The sequence below is a fragment of the Podarcis pityusensis genome, assembly GCF_964106645.2.
Source record: "Podarcis pityusensis genome assembly, chromosome: 6".
NCBI classification, from domain to species: Eukaryota; Metazoa; Chordata; class Lepidosauria; order Squamata; family Lacertidae; genus Podarcis; species Podarcis pityusensis.
In genome coordinates, this window is record NC_138030.1 from 20,053,039 (window position 1) to 20,077,986 (window position 24,948).

The following is a 24,948-nucleotide window of genomic DNA, read 5'->3' on the forward strand; positions in this document are numbered from 1 at the left end:
CTTTATTTACTTGTGAGTGAATGGGGTCTCCTAGGTCCTAGTCCTATATTCCAGCTACTTACACTACACTAACCCTCGTGTTGACATGCATTGCTTCACTTAGACAGTTCACATCTTGTGCGTTGATCTTCTTGGCCAAAGGGAACAGGGAGTTAATTGCATTTGTTGCTCCTCTTCTCTCTACAGTGAGTTTGTATCTTGGCTCATAGAAATTGGGGAGATAAGCAAACCGGAAGAAGGGGTCAACCTGGGACAAGCTCTGCTGGAGAATGGCATCATTCATCATGGTGAGTGCTTTGCACGGCAGCAAAAGATCGTATCGGGTGTAGTAGTGTACTGAGAAGTAGTGATGGATTTTTATTTTAAGAGCACCAACCACATGTTGTTCAGGCCTCAGCAACCAATATTTCAATCAATGTCTCAACTTTGGGATTTTTTTCTTTATCTAACGGGAGGAGTTTTCTCGACACCAGTGAGATCAACACATTACAAATCAGTATTCACTCTAAATACTTCAGTGCAGGAGCAGACTCATAGGTACGTGTGGTGTGTTCAGAATTAGGGCCCTCTGCAGCTGAAGGGCCCCAAGGTTGTTTGTACAGGTGCTGACCATTTTAGGCACATCCAATTGATGTGTGAACGCTGATGTGTGGGTCTTTTGGGCCCTGAAGAGGGCGAAATGGTGGTGGGGCGCACTTAGATTGGAACCCCCATGCAAAATGGATCGCTGTGAACTGAGCGGATTCTTTTGAAACTATGACTACAGTGAATTGCCATTGTTGAATTCTGTTGTTAGAGTTGGTTGCATTGTTTTCACTCAGAGTACATATGAAAAGAAAGAGTTACTGCAGCGAGCCTGTGTGCCATATAGGTACATTTCTTATTGTAATATAATTGGATTCAGCTTTCTGAGTGTATATTTTGTGCAAAAACAGGGCTTGCTTCAGAGTAATGTGTGAAATGGTACCCTGTTTGTTTATTTGTAGGATGACCAGATTGCAGGGTTTTTCTCTTTAAAGACGGGCTAGTTTTCTTCTTTTGCTTTTTATTACTATTGCAGAAAGCCCATACATCCTCTTGTCATTTATGCAGCAGGGATTCCTCTTCCATCCCTCAGGTGCACATGGCTGGAAAATGCACTTCAAAGCGCCCATACTTTTTCTACCTCAGGTCCCAAACCTTCAGTTGCCTCAATTTCAGAGCAAATGATCTCAACCCAATTCTTAACTGGGAAGTCATTTTATTAAGCTTGTCTGATGTCCGTGACAATCTTTTTTTGTATTACAATGTCAGGGGTGTTTTTCCTAACTGTGTGAAAAAGCAAGAGAAAAGTAGTTGCTGCCTTCATTTGCTTCCAAGCCATTGCCCCAATAACAGAATACATTACTTCATAGTTGGGGGATTTGTGGTCCTCCAGAGGTTGCTGGATTATTGTTCTGCTGCTTCAGTTTCAGATAAGCACCAGTTCAAGAATGAGCAGGTGATGTACAGGTTTCGCTACGATGATGGGACTTACAAGCCAAGGAGCGAATTGGAAGACATCATGTCCAAGGTATGTTTCTGGGCTGATGTTGTGGCATAGCCAGAGTTTGTTATAACAATGAGCTTATTCGTAATCTGTTTTGAAGCACTGGTCAAATTGCTATTCTGGGCCCAGTGCAACTGCACAAGAGATCAGGGGATCTAGTGGATCCTGAGGCAGCTCAACCCTGCCCTTGGAATGCCCTTTTAAGGACTTTCAGATGGTCCTCACAGGCAGGGATGCTTCCAGCAGGCCTCATGCCCTTGCATCTGGCAGAAGGCTGACTGAGCTGGATAAACTGGGGAGAAAGAGCCTTCCGCCCAATCCATTGCTCTGGGTTGGATTGCTCTTTAAGAGACCAAAGAGATTCACTCCTTTCCCCCTCTTTCTCCATGAATATTTGACTATCTCAATCACCAGGAAGAAGCTGCAGCAAGTTTTATGTAGCTATACACGGAGATGTTCTGTACAGTCTATGCTAAAATAAGGTCAGATGTTTTAGAGTGGAACACCTGAAATATAAAACCTCATGGTCAATAGCTGAATGAAAGTAGCTTACTTTAAAGTGTGTGCGCGCATGTATGTTTGTGTGTCTTTATATATAGAGTCAGCAAAACTTACATGTTTTTACATTTAGGATTGGTATGCAAAGGTCAGCAAACTGTTGCTGCATTTTAATTGTTTGTTTGTTTGTGTATGATATTTTTACCCTGCCATTTTGACCGTAAGATCCTCAAGGCTAATTATACAAGTCAAAACAGTAATTTAATAAAACACCACAAAAATCCACAAGCTTCATCAACCACCGGGTAGGAATCAGTACAAGTGCAGCAAATAAACAGCAATAAGATGCCGCTAAATGCCTGGACAGAAAAATTAGCCAGACTCACTGCTGCAGGTCCTCCACATGTGTTTTAGATAATATTATATCTGTTTTGAAATTTCAAGCCTGCGTTCATTTCTCTCTGCAGGGTGTGAGGCTCTACTGCCGCCTCCACAGTCTTTACACTCCGGTGATAAAGTAAGTATATTATCACAATGCTTTCGTGTTTTGCCTGTCTTGCTGCTGCCTACATCACATACCGTATTTTTCGTTCTATAGGGCGCACCGGCCCATAGGACGCACCTCGTTTTTTTGGGGGGGGGAAATGAATAAAAAAAATTATCCCCCCCCCCGCCGCGGCTGCCGCCCCAAGCCTTGTGCACACCTGCAAGAAGCACGGGGCACCCTCCGGAGGGCTCCCCGTGCTTCGGGCGACAGGCTGCCGCCCCAAGCCTCGCGCGCTCGGCAGGACCTCCTGCCGGGCGCGCAAGGCTTGCAGACACTCGCCCGAAGCATGGGGAGCCCTCCGGAGGGCTCCCCGTGCTTCGGGCGACAAGCTGCCGCCCCAAGCCTCGCGGGCTCGGCGGGACCTCCTGCCGGGCGCGCAAGGCTTGCGGACACTCGCCGGGGCTGCAGGCTGCTGCCTGCAAGCCTTGTGAGCCTGCGGGAACTCCCACCGGGCTTGCAAGGCTTGCGGATAGCTTCCTGAAGCCTGGAGAGCGAGAGGGGTCGGTGCGCACCGATGCCTCTCGCTCTCCAGGCTTCAGCGAAAGCCTGCATTCGCCCCATAGGACGCACACACATTTCCCCTTCAAATCTCTTCCCTTCCCTTATGTAAATGTAGTAAAGCCCTTGTCTGCTTGGGAGATGCAGGCTGTTCTGCATGTTACTCTGAGAGGTGCGGATCAGGGTAGCTCACATCTTTGGAGGCAGGTTGCCACGTGGGACACCAAAGCCATATCCTGACCCCTGGAAATCTTATTCAAAAAAACCCTTGGTTTTTGCCACCATGATTGCAAATACACATTCATAAGGGCATCAGAATTGCTTGGGGGGGGGGGAGACAAAACCGAGATTCCTAAGAATTAGCCACTTCCTAGACCCATCAAGCAAATCTCTTCATCCTAGATTTCACTAGTCATAATGAGCAAGGATGTAGTTCCAGGTTCTCAAACTGCAACACCTGGAACTGATTCCACAGGTTGTAGCTAGATGATGCTCCAGGGACTTCCAATGGACCTGCACTAATTGTGGCATCACATTCATCATGGATGATAAATTTCTCAAATTATACCACACTGGTCTGAATCCAGCTGATTTACCAGTCTATTACGCCTTTGCTGTGCAGTTCACTGAGGAATATGTTGCCTTTGTCACCACCACTGCAACATAGAATCATAGAGTCAGAAGAGACCATGAGGGTCATCTAGTCCAACCCCCTGCATTGCAGGAATCTTTTGCCCAACGTGGGGCTCGAACCCACTACACTGAGACGAAAGAGTCTCATGTTCTACCAATTGAGCTATCTAATGGTAGGCTCATACCTGTGTTTGATCAAACCTCTGCTCTAGCTCAGCCTGGAATGCCTCAGAAAACCAAGGAGCCTTCTGGACTCCCCACAGCTGGGGGTTGTGGTAGCTTGCAAGTCTACATGACCCCTGGTTGCCAGCGATAGCTAGGTGCCCACAGCCCTGGGGGTTTCCCATGAGGAATGGACCATTCTGGGCAGTGTAGAGCTTTGAAGGATTCTCCTTCAAAAATAAGTTATGAGCACTTAGTGGCAAGGGCCATCTCTCTTAGTCCTGTGTCCTCTACATTAACAGGAACAGGTTTAAGCTTTAGGTTCCAGTTAGCAAGAGTAGCTGTGCCAATAGGTTTTGTATTTTGTATTGTTTTAATAAACTTGATTTGGTTCCGTGGCTCTCCAGATGTTGTTAGACACTCATCAGCACAGCTAATGCCCAGGGATGCTGGGAGTTGCAATCCAACAACATTTGAAGACCATGAATTCCCCATCCCTGTCCTAGGACATCACAGCCATTATGCCGGTCATTCTTTTGTTCCTACCCTCTGAGCACAGGGTGAGATACTTGTACAACAAACTGATTTGTGTTTATGACATACATAATTATTTCCATGAATCTCCAAGCAACTCCACAGTTTGATTGGCCTCTGTCTTATTTCTCATTGAGCATCCTGACTGCCATATACCAATTGCTAGTCTTTTTAAGTACACAGATCTCAGACACATTACCAGCTTGTATTGCTGAAATTCAGCTTACTTCCACCAAACATGTTTGGTAAGACATGTTTTCCTCCTTTTATCATAACCGTTCTCCAATTCAGTCAGAAACTAAAGCAACTGATATATAATATTTATGGAATAAGTGCCAGATCATTTCATTTGGTAGAACTCCAGGAATTGAGATACAATCTACTGGGTCAAAGTGAAACATTCATAGGAGGTAATCTTAGAAAATAATTCTTACTTTGGCACATTGTTTAAAACATTCTTTCCTCATATGTGTAACATTATTTGTAAAACATTCTCTGCTTATTTGAAGTATTGAAACATAATGAGTCCCTGTTTTAGCTTTCAGATGGGCACTACAGCTAGCCATGCTTGAAAAAGGGATACATGGTCTCATGGTCTGTTTGTTTCTTAAACCAAATGCTGCTGATCACATAAAACAAATTCTTAGGATGAGGAAAACAAGCCTTGTTGCAATGCTCGCTAAAAGGAAGAGGCTGCAACCCTCCCTCCCCCCTTTTTTTTGCAGTTGACCTCTTATTCCCCAGTTATGGAGCAGATGTGGTGTTGTGAGTGACAAATCATTGTCATGCAAATAGCACCTGGAGCACAAAGGCATTTCATGAATCGGAATTCTGTTTAATTGAAGACACTGTAACCCTGGGGAAAGTGGTGCTGGAGTGTGTTTCTGTGTGCACACTCATGCTTCCACGCATGTGTATTTCATCCATTAAGCAAATGATTCATACACACTTCAAAAAATGATAATCGCTTCAGCTGAGAAAATGTTACTGACCTTGGGGCATACCATTAGGGGCTTCTTTTGAATACATCAGCTCCAACAGCATTAAGCGAACAACATGCAAGAACAAGTATTGCTTTCTATACTAGGAAGGTGGGTAGAAATTAGTATCCAGGGAGAACTGTAAACAAAACCATTTATTAGCTAATAATAAATAATAATAAATGTACATACATACCAACAAATGCTATACATACCAACAGATTTAAGACTGGTATGAATTGATGGAGTTCAGTGGGAACATCCTAGTAATGCCTGGGATTCCCTGCCCTGCGTGGAATGGCCATGGGAACTGCCAAGAATTTCAATGTGGTGATCACATTAGTGGAACTATAAATTACATAGAAAAATTTCCTTTCTATAATTACTCTTTCTGCCTAAGTTACGGCATTGTTCATGTTACTAACAATCATGTTGTTAATGAGCTTTCCATTTTTCTTTCTGTAGAGACCGAGACTACCACTTGAAGACCTACAAGTCAGTGATCCCAGCAAGCAAGCTGGTGGATTGGCTGATTGCTCAGGTAATGACAGCATATGTATGCTGATGTTTTACTTCATCTGTTGCACCTTTCACAGTTTTATTACACTGAAGCATCAGCCTCACTAATGTGGTCCAAAGGAAAGCAGAGAAAGATGCTTGGCACTAGCTTGGCTGCAGGAGTTGCCAAAAGGAGGCATTACAAGGTGCCATCCAACTGTCTTAAGGGCTCCACTCCGGATTTACGTAGGGTTTATAGCCTTTTCTTCTCCTGAAGAAATCCCACAAGGCAGTAGAGGTTTATGATGAGAGTTTTCCTTCTCCTAGGTGGGCTACCTTCCCAGGTTGACGTGCCTCATCTGCCCCTCACTTCCCTCTGCAGCACATGCACAAACTTCTTGACTGTTGGACCCATTATTGGTCCCATCCATTCAATGCACCAGAGCCTGTCTTTGCATGCAGGGGAAGTCCTGCACTGAGGGTTTGAGACCCATTGGCTACCCTCACCTGGTTTAGCCGGCCAGTCGAAGCCATTCTCAGGGTTTGGCCACTTTTGCATGCTTACAGCTTTTGGAGCCACAGGTGAGAGTTGAGTGTAGGGTGGGGACCAAAGGTGGACAAACTACCCGAGAAGGAGCACGGTGTGTCTCCCACCAGAAGTATTCCGCCTCCCCTAACACCCCATAAACCATACACACCTGTAGTGGGCTAATGCCATAGCTAACTATTAAAAATCTGCTTCCAATAGAGCCATTTTTGGATACTGAAAACTATGGAAAATACTATTATTTTTGACCCAAACTGCAGTCCTGTGCAAAATTACCTTAGAGTAAGTATCAGTGAACACAGTGGGTCTTACTTCTGAGTAAGCCTTCATATGAATCCAACACAAATAAATATCTTAAGATTTCATTTTTCAAATAAGTTAGCCCTATACTCGTTTAGATTTAATTGCTTGGCAGAGTTTTGAAGAACTGTTCCTTCTGTTTGTAATTTGGGCTCAAACAGCCAAGGAGATCACTTACTAATGGAAGAGTCTGGTTTTCATTTCCACATCAATATCTAAAGATCCAGAGAAGCAATCATGTAAGAGACACTTTCTGCCTTATTGAGTATATAATTTTTCGTCCATATTCACCCCCTCAATGAACTTGTTGATTTTTGTGTACAAGATATAGCCAGAGTTGAGAGAACTTTTGAAAGCAGCTATGTAATGTGAGATGACAGGGGCACCTTCTCTGTGCTTAACTTCTATAAGAGCACAGAATGGGCATCAAATATCATTAAACATGTTGGCAACTGAAGCTGTAATATATTACATAAACTTAGCATTATGTAATGTCCTCTTATTCAGAGGCTTAGTAGGGTTAGCTGACCCATTGGAGTGTCCTCATTACAGTTCATGTTGTCAGCCTAACACAAGGAAGCACGTTCAGCCACTGCATACTGTTGATTTGGGAGGAAAAAAGAGAGAGAAATTTGGCATAGGATTGTAGGAACATGCCAACATCTGACCAGGTATAGACCATTTGAGCTGCAAGACTTGGAATTTGAACAGTTGGACCATTAATGGCCAGAACTAATTCTTGGCTCAACCAAGTTCCAATTTCTCAAGGCTGTAAAATTGGGTGAGTGTCCCAGAGTAGAAATAACTAGTTATGACTCTATTTTTTTGGACCAATACAGTCTGTAGACTGTTGGCCAGTCTTGGTCAATATTGTTGACACTTAGTGACAATAGTTCTCCAGGATTTCAGGGAATCAGAGAATTGTAGGATTGGAAGGGGACCACAAGGGTCATCTAGTCCAACCACCTGCAATGCAGGAATCTCTTCGTCCAGGGTGGTACTTGAACCCACAACCCTGATATGAAGAGTCTCATGTTCTCCTGACTGAGCTATTCAATACTGTGTAGATGGTGGACAGTGTATAGCCATTGGCCTGGCTCAGAGCAAGTGCTGAAAAGAGCATTAAAAAAAAGGTAAAGGACCCCTGACCGTTAGGTCCAGTCGCAGATGACTCTGGGGTTGTGGCGCTCATCTCGCTCTATAGGCCGAGGGAGCCGCCGTTTGTCCGCAGACAGCTTCCGGGTCATGTGGCCAGCATGACTAAGTCACTTCTGGTGAACCAGAGCAGCGCACTGAAACACCGTTTACTTTCCTACCAAAGCAGTACCTATTTATCTGCTTGCACTGCGTGCTTTTGAACTGCTAGGTTGGCAGGAGCAGGGACCTAGCAACGGGAGCTCACTCCGTTGTGGGGATTCGAACCGCTAACCTTCTGATCAGCAAGTCCTAGGCTCTGTGGTTTAGACCACAGCGCCACCCATGTCCCTTAGAAAAGAGCATTGGTGTGCCCCAAATTACATAGACACTGGAGAAAAAAATAGTTCGCTAGTCAAAAGAGAAATGTCTGACCCCTATGCTGTGGCTAGAAATGTATATGGGCGTGCTGCATATGTAGCAATAAGTCCTATAACTACTAGAAGCAGGAAACATAACTTTCCTGGGGTTTCCTGCTGTCGTGCCTTCTGGATACTTTGGTGTTCCCACATGGCCTGTAGAGTCAGCTTTCCCCTTAAATATATGCCTCCCACTCCTATTGGAAACAAGATGTGTATGTATGTTCCTGGCTTCCCTTTTCATTTTCTCACGGATTAAATTCTAAAATGTGCTTAATCTTTAATAATAAAAAAGTGAGTAACCTGGCAGGGCATGTATTGCTATTCCAGAACAAGATCACATACCTTTATATTACCACAGTGTTATATGGTCCTGCCTTTGACTTAGCAGGCAGATCAAGCTAATCAAGCTCATTTGGATTGTGGTGTCAGTCCTGTATGCCAAGCATTGGAGAGAAAGCAACATTTTGCCATAACTGAATAGAAGAATAAGATGCTTCTTAGATGCCTACCAGCAGAATATGCAGGCAGTAGCCCTCTCCTGTTGACATTCCCAGTAGCTAGCAATCAGTGGCATACAGACTCTGCAAATAATACAACAGCACATTTTTAATCAGAAAAAAAACATTTTTAAAAATGTTTTTTGTTGTTGTTGAGGCTAAACATTTAGAGACAAGTATTAGGATGGTATGTACTGCACTCGTTCCATTACTGTAAGGATTTACTCTTGCACAACAGAACTTCCCCTCCCTCTCCTCCCCGTGCTCTTCCGAGATCTACTTTGGAAGCTTGGGAGAACTGCTAGAAGAGATTTAGGGGTTGTATGGTGGTTGTGGTGAGTTCTGTTATACAAGAAGAAATCTTTGCACCAACGGAACAAGAGGCATAGGTGCTACATTGGATACAAGCTTTATTATTCAATATTATTCCAAGTATTTATATGCCACTTAATATCCAGAAATTCTAAGTGGATTTCTAAGTTGCGTGCTCTCTTGCCATGTAGTCTGCAACTCCTTTGCCAATGTTCCAGCCATAGGCCCAGACTGGCTTCCAGCTGTGCTCAGATGTAAGCCATTCAAATTCTGTTATCTGAACCATTCTTAAACTTTGTTTTTGCTCTTCTTTTTCCGTTTGGGAAGGCTTTGTATGGTATCTGGAGTATGCAGAGAGGATTTGCAATGTTTTATTTTTAGTCACCTCTTTGACCTGAAAGTTGCTGTTTTGCAAGAAATAATGTCCGAGTCCAAACTGCAATATGATGACTGCAAGCCAAGTTTGCTGGAGAAGTCATCTGCTCTAAGACTTTACGTGCAGTTGCTTGTAAGCAGATTGGATTCCCAAAGGCTTGCTTAAGAATGGTGTCAAAAACCATTTCCTCTTCGATTTAAACACAGTTTGGGGGTAGATAAAATGACATTGTGGCCCCTTGCGGATTATGAACTATTTCCCCGTTTAACTCACAGAAAGCCCTGGGGCAGGAAATTGTATGGGGGGGGGAGAAATGTAAGTTAAGCCTAGAAATTATATTAATGTCAAAAAGTTTCATGTAGTTTGATACTACCCTCTGGTTTGCCTGTACTACAGGAAAATTGAGAAAGAGATCTGGTCAACACTCGCAGCATTTTGTGATGTTTGTCCTTTAGGAATCAGCAGTAGCTTCTGTGTTTGTTGAGTTTGTTGAAGCTGAAAGCAGTACTGGACTAGTCTTAGTGCATAAAGACAAATACAGCCTAGTCTCAGTTTTCACATATTACATGCATGGCAGCTGCTACATTTATCTAAGTTTCCTTGCACTTGTTGCAGCTATTGGTTCTAACAGCTACTACAGGCACACATTACAGCTACTACAGGCACACATTGCAAACCTCTCCCCAGCAAGGAGAGAGTTGCTGTTGTCCATTCACCTTTCAAATAGTACTTCTATTTCAGCAGCTAGAAACGAAAAAGGGAATTGATGCTACCAAGTTGTTTTGTTTCTTTTTGCATTGTGGCCCAACCACTTTCCCCTTCTCTTAGTTGCAGGGAAAAGGAAGTGCTTCAACAGAAAAAGGGGAAGCAAAGGAGTCCCAAAACTTAATTTGTGGTTCTCTCCTCTCATGAGGTGAGAAGTTTCTATAGCAGCAGTTTGTACCAATAACTAAAACAGGCAGGTTTGGTGCACAGTTGTCTCAACAAGAGACATTATTAGATCCTTAGATTGATCAGTTTGAGGTTCTCTTGTGTGAACTAGTTGCTGTCCTGAGCACACCCAGCCCAAGGAGGACAAACAGCTGGTAGTTTAATTCTTTATTGACAAAGCGAACATTCACATTAGCCTATAGGAAGCCTTCAAGCAGGGCCTGAACACAGCATTGGGACCTGTGAGCACCATGATGGTGACCCCCTGAAATAAAGTGATTAGTCAGATTTTAGACCTAAGCAGAGGGACATGGGTGGCGCTGTGGGTTAAACCACAGAGCCTAGGACTTGCCAATCAGAAGGTCGGCGGTTCGAATCCCCGCAACAGAGTGAGCTCCCGTTGCTCGATTCCTGCTCCTGCCAACCTAGCAGTTCGAAAGCACGTCAAAGTGCAAGTAGATAAATAGGTACCACTCTGGCGGGAAGGTAAACGGCGTTTCCATGTGCTGCTCTGGTTCACCAGAAGCAGCTTAGTCATGCTGGCCACATGACCCGGAAGCTGTACACTGGCTCCCTCGGCCAATAAAGCGAGATAAGCGCCGCAACCCCAGAGTTGGTCACAACTGGACCTAATGGTCAGGGGTCCCTTTACCTTTTAGGCCTAAGCAAGAAATATTTATGGATAGGTTGTAGCAATGCTGTTGACTGTTCCAGTACAAAATATGTTAGGATAGGAGTTAAGTTTCCTTAGCTGTGTGACATAGCTTTTGCTGTCACCACGGAAGGGGAAAGTATATCCAGGTTTAAATGGGGATGGAGCACGAAGAAGAATCTCTTTCAATGGGGAAGGGGAGGAGACTTCCGGGGTGGCGCCATCGGCAATGGCGGACTCCCTCCGAACTGGAGGGACCAGCTCCGCATGAAACGGGTCTTTTCCGCTGCGGCGAAGCGGGGACCCTTCTGGAAATCACAGGCGGATGAAGCCTGTGGGACTTGGCGGGCACCTTTAGCGCCCCCCCAACCCGCAAAGGAACCCACAAACGGGCTCCGAAGCGAAGAGGGGGAAGTGGCGCGGTGCTGTGAGTCAATCGCTTTTCCTGCGGAGCGAAGCCGCATAGCCGTTGCCGGAGAACGCTGCCTTTTTCCTGGGACAATTTGGCATCTAAAATAACCAACCGTGAGTACTGGAACATTGAATATCTGGACTTTAAATAAGAACTGGTGAAATAGAAAGGAATTTGGACTTAAAAATTTACCCTAATTTGGTACTGAAACGGAAAGGTTTAAACAGGAAGTCAGCCTTCCGTTTCCCTGTAGCCAGAACAAAGCAAAGACAACGCAAACTAGAGCTTTAAAAATCACTCTTAAAGGATTGACTTTCATCATTTAAAATCGCTGAACCCCCCTTTGGTAGCAGGAGAAGAAGGGGGAGCTTTTTTTCGAGCTGTTTAAACCTGCAGAAGTGAATCTAAAGTAATTTAATTTTCCACCGTCCTGATCCTGGAGCGGGGTGTCAGAATTGACGTTTGAAGCTAACTGACCAGAAACAAATGTCTTTGACAGATAGTTAAAAGAAGAGAAACATAGTGACTCCATTGCTCCCTTTCGCATCTTAAAAGAACAAATATGGACAAAATATATTAAAAAAGAAACTTTGTTGCTATTGTTTTTAAGAGAAAGGACAATCAGAAGTTTTTCCCCCTAGAGGGGAACTGTGAAATTGTAACTAATCCCTGGGAGCTTGCAGCTGTCACTGATTACAACCGTGGGAAAGGATTTGTGACCTTGCAGGACAATGTCTGCAGAAGCACTGTTGGGTGCTTTCTGCAAAATAAATGCCCTATTGGATCAGTTAAGCCAGAAGACGGATTTGATGACGAATGCGGCCAGAACCTTTGAACAGGTAGTGGGAAACTATATGGAGCCCACCCAGGAACTAAAACAGGAGCGTGCCATGACAGAACAGCTGAGAGATGAGGATTCTGCTGAATCTTGGGCGCCAGAGACGGAAGGAGCTGCGGCCCAGCAGGAATATAAATTTTTGGATTTGACAAATGAACTTGGAAAAGACCAGACTTGGAAAGGAAAAATTTGGTTTGGTTTGGAAATGGGGGGGTGGATAGACCCCCCTATACAGGGAGATTTGGACTTTTCGAGTCTGGAAAGGGGCCGTCAGATGTCTGGAGCAGTGGGGGCTTTCAACTTTGAAGGAAATCTGGAACATGTTTTTAAATACTACATCGAGTCTAGTCTGGACTATGGAAAAGGGACTGTTTTGTTGAAAAGGGTCAAAAACATTACCAAGCTGGAGTTCCCACGAATAAAAGGAAAATATGAAGAAGAGCTGTGGAAGGGACATGGAAGAGACTTGAGGGCCTCGGATATAAGATTGCCAGGTTAATATGCTAGATTAATAGGACAGAAAGGACTGACAAAACCCGGGACCAGGAGGAAGGTACGCTGGAGGAAGATTGGATTGCTTAAGTTTCTATTTCTATCATTAGGACTGTTTTACAAAATTGATGAATGTTAGGAAAATGTTGAAATGAAATTATTTGGCTCTTATAAAAATGTTTAAAGAATTAGGTAAGAATGTTATGGTTAGGAGAAGTTGGTAAAAATAAAGATTTAAGTTTTAAACTTTTTTTATATATAAGATAAGATGAAAATAGACTAAGGTAATGTAAGGACAGAATATTATGAATTATGGAAAGGATTTGCTGTGATTATTATAAATCAGGATACAGGAAAAGGGAGGAGGAGGAGGTCAAGGAAAGAAGGTATTGAAAGTGGAGAATTGGAGAATGATGGTTTTACTTTTTCTTTTTCTTTTTTTGTCTTGTTTCTTTTTTTGTGTAATTTTTTAAAAAATTTCTCAATAAATATCATTAAAAAAAAACAATGGGGAAGGGGAGTTCACTTAATGGTTGTACAATTGCCTGGTACACATGGGAAAAGGTTGATATCAACAGCTTCCCTCATGGAGCTATGCCGGTGTGGTTCTACTTCAGTTGACTACCCACACAAATCAGGCACCAAAACAAACATTTTTGTCTGCTTTCCAGGTCAGCCAGAAACACCCATTGCATCATTCCTGGAAATATTGTACACTAACATTCATTCAAATAATGTGACTGGCAGGGGTATGGGTTATTTCTTTTTAAAGCAGACGTGGTTTTCTCTGTGGGGGGCAACAGTGTCATGTAGAAATTGTATTAAAACTGGCCTTTGGGAAGTCTGAATGAGGAGCCTTCACCCTCGTTCCATCGTGGGTTTGGCTGCCTCTTACTCTAAAGAGGTGTTTTATTGTCTGTAGCCAATGGGCAGTAAATTCAGACTATTGCAATTGCCAGTTAAAGAAGGTCTCTGCATTGAGGTAATGTGCTGTGTTTGTACTGTTAAAACAGCTGCTTTCCGGAGCTCTGGTCTTTGTGCTTCCAATTCCTGTGGGAGGCAAGAGGCACTATATATAGGAATGAATGGGATTCAGGCAAAGGGAGTCCCGTTTTAATTGCTTACTTTTGTTTCTTTGCAAAGAGTGCCGCACTAATTTGAGAGCTGGGACCCGGTCACAGACTGGGGGGGAAGTTCTGTGAATTAGGAAGTGGTCTGAGGTGTAACATTTGTCCTCTCTTGTTACCAGGGAGACTGTCAGACGAGGGAGGAAGCTGTCGCGCTGGGCGTTGGATTCTGCAACAATGGCTTCATGCACCATGGTAATTCATCAATATCCCCTTCTCCTAGCCAATTAACAGGGACCTCACATTGTCTCATTAACCAGGAAATGTGGCAGAACCTTCTGCTGCATAATGTTGCCACCAGTGCAGAGTATGAAACAGCCACCGAACTGGGCCTGTAAGATGGAAAGAGAGCCAAAAGCCTTTAACAGTCAAACCATTTTGCCATCTATATTACAATTGCAAGGTGTGCACAAACCTGTAGGGTACCTTCTGCTTCATGCAGAATATTATGCAGCTGGAAGAGACCAAGGGGAGGGCCTCTACCACCGGCTCCCCGCCGATCACTGTGCATAAGCAAAGGGCAGTTGTGCCACAGGAAAGTGTGCCCTGCAAATAGCCTGCAAATAACTATAGCTGACTGATGACGCCGATAGACCTGCCAGGAGTTGGGCCAGGGCTCTTCTTGTAGGCCAGAGCGAAACACTCTGAGGGGCTGCATGGCAAAGAGGGAGTGGCCAAAGTGGGGAAGTGACTGTGGCTAAAGTGTAAATATGGCCACATTCAATTGAAAAAAATAAGGACACATTTTGGATGGATTGGGGATCGTGACATCACAGAAGGGGGCCCACAGAAGCAGTCAAATCCAAAATAAAATTGAAATCTAACAATTTAATAAAAATATTATTATTATTTAAAATATAAATTCTTACTTTTCAAAATCACATTTTTTTTGGGGGGGGGAGGGAGTTCCTCATAAAAAAGCCCTCTTGGGGGATGCGAGTGAATTTATGTGGTCTCTTTGCCTTTGCTTATCCCCACCTTGCTGTGATACCCCCTACCTACCATTAGGGGGTAAAAGCAGGAAGTAAAAACAGAGCACCACCACTTCCAATTCATTTGAAGTCTCTGAGGGTTGGGGTGTGTGTGTTAAATCAAGGTAGAAAGGAATTAGTAATTAATAAGAGAACTTATTTTTATTGTTCAGTTTGTTTCAATAATAATTTATTGAAAATTTACCTCAGACTTCACTTATTCTGTCTTTCCCTCTTTTGTAAAGTCTGAGGTAGATTTTGACCAGATCATCTGCCTGTGCTGGGGTATAACAGTGCTCCTCCAGTCCATTCCAAGCAATTGATAAAACATTTCTCTTCAAGCATGTAAGGGAGCAAATTAGACTGAATAGGCCTGCCTCTCTCTCCCTCCCTCCCTCTCTCTCTCTCTCTCACACACACACACACACACACACACAAAATGCAAGCAATGCCCTATATCCTGATTGCTTCCCATTCAGCAGTGAAAATCTGCCCCCAAATGAAAGCTGATCTCCCCACATCCAGCCATTTCCCTACACCTTTCCTTTGTTCATGGTGCAGCTCTCAGACCCTGAGCCCATTGTCAGGCAGCTTTTGATTAATGTCATTCATTTCCCTCTTCTTTTTCTGTTCCCACCCCTGCTATTGTATTCTAGACATTGAAGTGGCCCCAGACATCAATTTGAGAGCTATAAAAAGAAAGCTGTTTCTAAAAAGGCAAACCCTACAATTTGAACCTCCATGTGTGAAAACTTACTCATTTTTACTCTTCCAAATATTCTCTTTGAATCAAGGGTGTGTTTGTGTCTTTGTGACTAAAGCTCTACATGGCTTGCAGTATGTATGTTTTAGTAAGAAGATAAGCAGGTAATAGCTGAGATTTAGTTTTCCTACATCAGTAGTGGGTGGAGTTCATTACCGTATTTTTCGCCCTATAGGACGCACTTTTTCCCCTCCAAAAATGAAGGGGAAATGTGTGTGCGTCCTATGGGGCGAATGCAGGCTTTCGCTGAAGCCTGGAGAGCGAGAGGGGTTGGTGCGCACTGACCCCTCTCGCTCTCCAGGCTTCAGAAAGCTCTGCGCAACCCTCGGGAGACCGGCGCCACTTCGCGCCCGCCTCCCGATGGCTGCGCAGAGCTGCCTGCAGTCCTGGGGCGAGCGCAGCTCTGCGCAGCCATCCGGAGCGGGGCGCGAAGTCGCCCCCGCCTCCCGATGGCTGCGCAGAGCTGTCTGTAGTCCCGGGGCGAGCGCTGCTCTGCGCAGCCATCGGGAGCGGGGCGCGAAGTTGTGCCTGCCTCCCGATGGCTGCGCAGAGCTGCCTGCATTCCGAAGCCTGGGGAGACCGGCGCGACTTACCGCTGGCGTCCCTAGGCTTGCAGATAGCAGGCTGTTCTCGGGGCTGGGATTGGGGGAAGCTCGGGCTTCCCCCGCGCCAGCCCCGCGCCTGGGAGGGAGATAATTTTTTTTCTTTATTCCCCCCCCCCAAAAAAAAACTAGGTGCGTCCTATGGGGCGGTGCGCCCTATGGGGCGAAAAATACGGTATATATGATGTTATTGTATACTATTAGACCATTGGTTCATTTTGTCCCTGCTAACCTGCAGTTACCCACCATGGTCTTAGGTAGGGGCCCTTTCCATCAGTCCTGCCTAAGATCATTTACATTGAGATTCTGGCAGGACTGGCTCCAGGTTGGGCCCTCAACAAAGGCTGGCAGCTGCATTCTTGCGCCAGGCCTGTATTCTAGGTATTGAACTTAAAACTGTCTCCACTCACAAACATGCACTTTCCTTCTACTCTGTTCTTTGTTCAGTTAGACCAAATGTCATAGCAATGGAGAGGTGACCACAGGGTGTGTTCATATATAGTGCTTTTGTTTAGGATGAACTCAGAAAATAAAGGGAAGAAAACAGAGAGCAGCTTGTGGTGTATGGGTGTTTCCTCCTGATCTGGAGGGTAGGACTCAAGGCAGTGGCTTCAGGTTACAAGAAAGGAGATTCCAACTAAACATTTGGGGGGAAACTTTCTGACAGTAAGAGCGGTTTGGCACAGACTCCTGCGAGAGGTTGTGGACTCTCCTACCTTGGAGGCTTTTACGCAATGGTTGGGTGGCTAACTGTCATGGATGCTTTAGCTGAGATTCCTGCATTGCAGGAGCTAACCCTTGGGTCCCTTCCAACTCGTAAGATTCTATGATTTTATCAGGTTGCATGCAACAGCCATGTTGGTATAGTTTGGAGCAGCCCAGAACCCATGTCTGGATTCTGTTTAGAGTTAGCACATCAGCTGCATTGAGTGGCTTAGAACCAGTCCAAGGCTAAATGCCTGGAGCATGACTCACCCATTCTCCCTTTTTCTAAGGAATGTGTGTATGCGCAAAGGCAAGCCTGCATTCTGCATCATTGGCAGGAGTGTCAGGTATTCACTGAGAAGAGGTTTTCTGCTCAGTGCAAGGGATCAGCAGAGAACCTGAAGGTTACATGCTGTATGGGTTCAGTATAGTATGGTGAGCTAGCAAGGTAAAGTGCTAGTGGATCTCGCTGTATACTTATATCTTTACAAGGTTTACTTCTAAGACCAGAAGAACTTTATTATAGTAGATTAGTTCATGTTGTACCATCATCTCTTGAAGTTAATGTAGCTAGGGTGTTCATGCTTGTCCTGTACATAAGACAATAAACACTTTATACTTTGAACTGAACTGACATACCCTCCAACATTTCTCTAATGAAAATAGGGATGTCCTCTTCAACAACAACAACGTTATTATTCATACCCTGCCCATCTGACTGGGTTGCTCCAGCCTCTCTGGGCAGCTTCTGACATATATAAACACAATAAAGCATTGAACATTAAAAAACTTCCCTATACAGTGGTACCTCGGGTTACAAACACTTCAGGTTACAGACTCCGCTAACCTGGAAGTAGTAATAATAAATAAATAAATAAATTTTATTTGTATCCCGCTCTCCCCAGCCAAAGCCAGGCTCAGAGCGGCTAACATTACATAAATAAGACAATATGCATAATACAATATACAATATGCAAATAAAATAACATTCAACATATATTAAAACAATACAGAATAATATTAAATATCAGCAGTTCAAAATTAAACAGAAATCCACTCAACAGTTACAATAAGTAATTTCTAAACTCCAATCAATAAAACAACAGCAAACCACAGTGCACAACATAATACAATACAAAATGAGAAGCAGAGACAGGAGGGTGGGGCAAGGCAGGTGGAAGGAGGCCTTGCCTTATGATGTCTCTCCCCTCACAGTTCTTCCTCCAGGCACAGTTTCCTTATGAGGAGACCCAGGGCCAGGGGGTGGGGCAAGGCAGGTGGAAAGAGGCCTTGCCTGATGAAGTCTCTCCCGTCACAGTACCTCGGGTTAAGAAGTAGTACCTCAGGTTAAGAACTTTACCTCAGGATGAGAACAGAAATTGCGTGCCGGCAGCGGGAGGCCCCATTAGCTAAAGTGGTACCTCAGGTTAAGAACAGTTTCAGGTTAAGAACGGACCTCCAGAATGAATTAAGTTCATAACCAGAGGTACCACTGTACAGGGCTGCCTTCAGATGTCTTCTAAAGGTTGTATAGTTACTTATGTCGGCTCGGAAGTCGTATAGCTCCATTTCCTCCAACATTTCTCCAATGAAAATAGGGACATTCCAGGATCAAATCAGAAACTGGGACAACTTCTATAAATCCCTGTAAAATAGGGATACTTGGAGGGTCTGAACTGAGTGGGAAAGGAGTTTTCTCAGCTGAGAATGGATTGGGAACTGACTACTGGAAAGCAAGAAAACTCTGATGTTCTGCTGGACCTGTGCATACTCTGCTGATCACACTGGTCCAACTGTGGTGCAGTATCAACAACAGATGGTGGCCAAAGTCTAGCAGGTTATGGGTCAACTGACTTCAAGTCTAGCAAGCCGTCTACAGATTTCCATTATACTTCTTCCACACATCAGCTGTTATAGCTGCAACCTGTGGCATGGCCCCAGAAGGTGAAGGAGTATATTAGGACATGACCTCTCTGGTTCAATGAATTCCAGCCAAGAAAATAGTTAAACCAAAAACAAAACACTGCTGAAGGAGAAGAGACACAGTTGAGAAGTTAATGTAGTTCTATGGCCATTCTCTTATCTTTCTATGGAGTTGGCTGGCCTTTGGAAACCTCACAATGGACCTATGTTTACTAACTGGAGTTCTTCCAAGACATGGATGAAAAGCAGCCGTTGTTTCGTGTCCTCCCTTGGATATTTCAAATTCTGTGTCAGCTACACACAGCCTAGACTCATGCCCGTCTGCAGGGACAGTGTGTCAGACCTACTGCAGAGGAGAGCATGTTTGTCCTACTGGGACTAGCAGGATAGGGAAAGCGCTATCAGAGAACTCTGTGGAGGTGTTAAGAGTGGAGAGATGTGATTCAGAGGGAAGGGGTCATGGCTCTTTAGCATCCATCTGGTAATCATGTTTGCCTTTTTCATATGCAAAGCAAGGTGTGATTTTTTTACAGTGATTTTTCTTTTTAAAAAGCACCCTATTTATTGCCCTTTCAGAAAGTTCCCATTGATGAGACAAAAAAAAAAAAAAAAAAGCTATGTGCTTCAAAATGAGTTGCAACATGTCACCTTTAAACCAAACACAATTCCATCTATGTTGCAAGAGAAAAGTGGATATATAGAATCCTACCATGTAACTTCATGCATTGGGAGGATCAGACTTGTGGGTTCAATAGCTGTAAGAACAAAGAACATATGATTGTCTGTTTATTTTGGTGACCTGTTTGTCGTTGTTGTTGTTGTTTTAAATGGCAATGTTGCTTTTATATTCCTGTTGTGCTTGGCATGTACTGACACATCTACCCGCTTCCCACTTTTTGGTTTCAAGTTCTGGAGAAGAGCGAATTCAAAGACGAGTCTCAGTATTTCCGCTTTCATGCCGATGAGGAGATGGAAGGTACAAGTTCCAAGAGCAAGCCATTGCGAAACGACTTCAAGCTGATAGAAAACATCTTAGCTAAAAGCTTGTTGGTAAGGAAGAGCTTCTGATACACTTACAACTACTTTTTTAAAAAAGCCCATCATTATGACTATGTGTGTATGTGTATATGACTAGATTGTAGATTGTGAAGCTCTTGGGGGAAGAAGCATGTCTTTGCCAAGAGATATATTGCAGTTTCCTCTCCTTGCAATGTTAGCATGTTGTTTGTCTGATCTTATGTAATCTGTGAATTGGCTATCACGTGAACAAGGAAGAGTGCTGCTGGTCCTGATGCAACACTGTATGTACATCTGCCTCTGACCCTTGATATCCATGCTTTCTGCAAGGGGTCCCTGCATGTGACCCACTCAATCCATTTAGGCTTTCCCCATGAACAAGCTCCCTTTCCACATGTTTAATGACTCATTCATTGGTATCCCTTTGCAGACAACACACTGAATGGAACAGTACGGCCAGTGCAAGTTACTTTGGGAGAAGGCTCTCTCCTTCTTCAAGTAGTGGCCTTCTGCATGGATAGTGGGTGCACAGGGCTGTGCTCAGGAACATATCTGGAGTGGTTAGCCTCCCTAACCCCCTTGACTTCATACAGTGAGAATCAAATCTATGCATTACTCCATCCAAACTTATGTGTTTTGGTCATTCTAGAGAGTGTCATGGAATACTGAAAACTGATAAATAGATCCACGAGCAGCTCTGTGGGATTGGGTCGTTAATGTCTCTTAAACAAGTTTTAAGTGAAAACAAGTAAGGAGAGATTACAGTGGTACCTCCGGTTGTGAACGGGATCCGTTCCGGAGCTCCGGTCGGATCTGGAGGTATTCACAACCGGAGGTGCCGCATCCTGAAGGATACATAACCTGAGGTGAACTTAAGTAGAGGTACCGCTGTATTTTGGAACACAATGTTGAGGGCATTTTCACTTACAGAACTGATGTCGATTGTGTATTAGTGCTTCTTAACCATGTGTGCACAAAGCAGTGACTTCCTTTCCACTTGTTTTCTATTTGCATCTGTATTTCTAGGCATCTCAGGTCTGTCATTCTGATTCTATAAGCTCTTGCTCCATTCTGTTGCACTTTTGAATGGATCATTTTATAAGTCTTGATTACCTTTTTCTTTTTCTGCCTAAACAAGCTTATTTCCTGACAGTGGGCCAGAGCCTGTGCCACACTCTTTGCGGATAATAGCAAAATGGAAGAGCAGTAAAGAGTGCCTGGAAAAAGCATGGGAAAGGATCCAGAGGTCCATTAAGGAGAATAAGTGTATCCCAGTGGATGGCTTCAGCTGCCCTTACGCTGCTGCTCTGTATTTTCCTTATTGCAGCAGACATGCATATCTGCAGTGTTGTTTCTTTCCCCACTGCTTCCTTGCCTCTGCCCCTCCAGCCACAGTGCTGATTGCAGCTAGCAAAGAGAGAAAATGAGTTTTCAAACTTGCAGTCTGTGCACTGTATCATACTACTTACTGCTGAGTCCCTTAATACCAGGAGGTTGTTAAAAGAACAGTTCCGCAATGGCCACCCACCCTTCCCTCCCAATTTGAAAAAAAATAGACATATTTCTCATTTGCTATGCATTGTCTACAGATCTGATTTATTTATATATGTTTAGAAATATTCATTGGCTGCTTTTTAAAGCCAAACCCATGCATGGTATATGTAATTAAAACCATAAAACACTAAGAATGCAATTAAAATACATATACTGCAACAGAATATAATCATCATTTAAGAGAAGGCTTTTGTAAACAAATGGATCTTTAGGGCCTACTTCAAGGTCTGCAGTGAAGCAGGGACTCTTGGGGATTTCAAATGGAACAGGAGTTTCACAAGCATGAACCTTTTCAGCTGATGCTCTGTTTTGCCAATTAACTCTGTGGGTTCTTTAAATGATCTTTAGTCAATCTAGTCATACACACTTAAATGATTCTTTAAAGTCAATATATGAAGGAAAATATGTTTTTTATTTAGACAGAATAGGAAAACCTCCTCAAACAGCAACAGCCTCCCCCTCCCCACCAACAGTAAACCTTCTTACAACAAGAAATAACCCCAAGGGAACAATTCCCTCCACTAGACTTTCACCCACATACATACCAGATCAACCGTGGGACACCTCAGCAGTGTTTGGCCCATCATTCTCTCTCTACTCAGCCATCTTGGCCTCCACCATTTGTACCTGCCTCAACTAGGTGGGGCTGGATGTCTCTACAGCCGCCACCTGTGCCAATTAGGGCTCCTAATCTGGGCAGTCAAGCCCCAGGTGGGCCACCCTCAAGGACACAAATGCTCCTGCGAGGACTCACAGGAAGGGTTGGCTGCATAAGGCCAAACCTACACCTGCTTGGTTTTTCTCATTCATTTTCCACTACATGTTCTTTTCTTGCAATGATATTATTTATTGCATTTATATCCCACATTTCCTCCAAGGAACTCAAGTTTGTATACATGGTTCTTTGCATGTGCATATTCTCTTCTCTGCAACGCTGTGTGTGCGGTCGGTTAGATCGAGAGTTGGTGCCTAGCCCAAGGTCACACAGTGAGTGGACTTCATGGCTGAGTGGGGATTTGAAGCCCCACTCTTTTGCTCTGCTAGGTCCTTGACCAAGACTCTAACCACTATGCCACACTCTATTTTCTTCAGTACTCAGACAGAACTACAATGTCACTGGAAAATGTGATTCTTCCCCTGAATACCATATTCAGTTATTTTGTGATTACTGTATGTAATGTGTCATGTGCCCATCAGTTATGTTGTTGTTGTTTTTAAAAAATACTGTACTCCTGCTAAAAACTGTTGTTCTTATTAAAAGAGTTTTCTTCTGCCTTTCCAGCAAACTGAAGTTCAGGGCAGTTACTAAAACAACAACAACAACTTGAAAGAATTTAACTGTTCCTTTCCAGCTGCAATTCAGGGCAGATTCAAAGAATTAAATAACGAACAAAAGTCCTGTTCAAATAAGCAATTTGTAGAATTATTGACCAATTATTTTTAGCCAGGCTTTTTTGCAAACGGGTCACAAATCCCATTTTGTGCCACCTCACACATTACCTTTTCAGGTGTGCATCTAGGACGTGCTACGCATGAGTCCTAGACTGTGACAAACAGGTATTTGCAGGCAAACATGTTTGAAAACGTGCTCCTCATATACTGTAGGTACTTCACCAGAGAGCTAATTTCATCAGGGATCACTCCCTGTTGAGTTGCATACTCTGTGGCAGATCTAGGTTGAAGGTCATCTATGCGTCTGAAGAGGTTCTTGGCAAAGTGCACTCTGGTGTGTCCTCTCCAGTGGGCCCTGAACAGGAAGGAACAGTTAGAATTCTTTGCTTTCTAGGCTGGGATACTGCCTTGCCTTGCAGGAGCATTCACCAATGTGGTGATTTCCACAGCTGTGCTGGCTGGGGCTGATGGCAATTACAGTCCAAAACATCTAGAGGGTACCAGGTTGGGAAAGGATGAATTACATCATCTGCACCTTTATCCATCACTACGTTCCTTCTGAATTGAAAACAAGATGGATTGTCTTAGTCGAGTGGCTTTTGAAATGCGCTATGGTTTTTTTTTTGCAACAGATGCCAAATTGCATAAGGAGAAATCGACTGCCTCTCTATTCCCCCTTGTCTTTTATCCCCTGTTCTGACCTAACACTGGAAAAAACAGCTGATGTTTTCTGCCAAGTGACATGTGCAGATGCCAAAAGGCAAATTGTTCCAGTTTGAAGCAAACACTCTTCAAACAAATACTTAATTTCGTTTGCTTGTGCAATTGTTTCTGTTCATTGGCATGCAACATGAAATGCTGGAAAAACATACAAAATTCTCTACATAGTTCAGGAAAATTAAATCTTAGGCCTAATTCCAGATACTAAAAATGTACCAGTGTTAGGATATCTCTTTTGTTGTTCATAAATGATGGCTTCAGAACTGGAATGTAAAGACTCTGGGGTTGATCTGGGAAGTTTCATCATGAAACAAATAGACCTTCTAACAGAGACGGCAACTTATGTAGTATCCAGTAGCCCTGTTTATTTTTATGCGTGTGTTTATTGAAAGCACTTATGACCTACCATTTAAATTAAAATACTGTAATAATAAGCCACCATAAAACATGAAGTAAAACAGCAAGGTAAAACCACAATAGAAAAATAATAATTCAGAAACAGAGTGTATTAAAGAGCCTCACTCTTAATTATTATTTTTTTTTGGAAAGCATGGGCAAATAAAGTGGAACCTTGGTTCCTGAACTTTATCCATTCTGGGAGTCCATTTGACTCCTGAAATGGTTTGAGAACCAAGGTGTGGCTTCCGATTGGCTGCAGGAAGCTCCTGCAGCCAATCGGAAACCGCAGAAGCCGCAGCTGACGTTTGGCTTCTAAAAAACGTTTGCAAACCGGAACAATTACTTCTGGGTTTGTGCCGTTCGGGAGCCGATTTGTTTGGCATATAAGCTGTTCGGGAACCAAGGTTCCACTGTAACAACAACAACATTGGCCTGGTGCCTGAAGCTTCAATATATAGACTTATCTTAGGAGGAGCCCGGCTGCATCAGACTAAAGGGCCTTCTAATTCAGCCCACTTGCACGATGCCATCAGTGCTCTCAGTTTCATGCTCTCTGGTAGCTTGCAAGAAGAGGCATACAACATCTGGTACCAGAGGCAATATATAGCCACCACGACTAGTAGTCACTGAGAGCTTTATCCTTCATGAGTCTGCCCAATTCGCTTGTAAAGCCATCTGTGCTGGTGGCCATCATCACGTCTGGGCGCAAGTCCCATTTAAGTCAGTGGGGCTGACCTCCCAGTAGACATGAATAGGTTGCGCTGTCAATCTCACAAGGGAGGAGGCTAGTGAACAGCCCCTGCAGCAGCGGCACTACATTGCAACGGACATCAAGGCAGGCTTTTTGGCCTGCTTCAAACTAATATGCAGGATGGCAAAGTCCTGGGCCCTTCCTCCATAGCAGAGTTCATCGTCATGCCCCAGTCTTTTGGTGTTTTACCTTAACCTTCCCCAACCTGGTGCCTTCTGAATGTTTTCAATTGCA

The 24,948-nt window shown here is 43.9% G+C and overlaps 1 protein-coding gene across 2 annotated transcripts in view; it reads left to right on the forward strand.

The window, feature by feature from the left end:
* PREX1 (phosphatidylinositol-3,4,5-trisphosphate dependent Rac exchange factor 1) overlaps positions 1-24,948 on the forward strand; it is a 227,813-nt gene that overhangs the window by 148,650 nt on the left and 54,215 nt on the right. For both annotated transcript variants that reach the window (XM_081010985.1, XM_081010984.1), the window contains exons 11-16: positions 187-287; positions 1,449-1,552; positions 2,494-2,543; positions 5,846-5,921; positions 14,040-14,112; positions 19,789-19,931. In XM_081010985.1, coding sequence (XP_080867111.1) covers positions 187-287; positions 1,449-1,552; positions 2,494-2,543; positions 5,846-5,921; positions 14,040-14,112; positions 19,789-19,931 — 547 coding nt within the window. The remainder of the gene's footprint in view (positions 1-186; positions 288-1,448; positions 1,553-2,493; positions 2,544-5,845; positions 5,922-14,039; positions 14,113-19,788; positions 19,932-24,948) is intronic.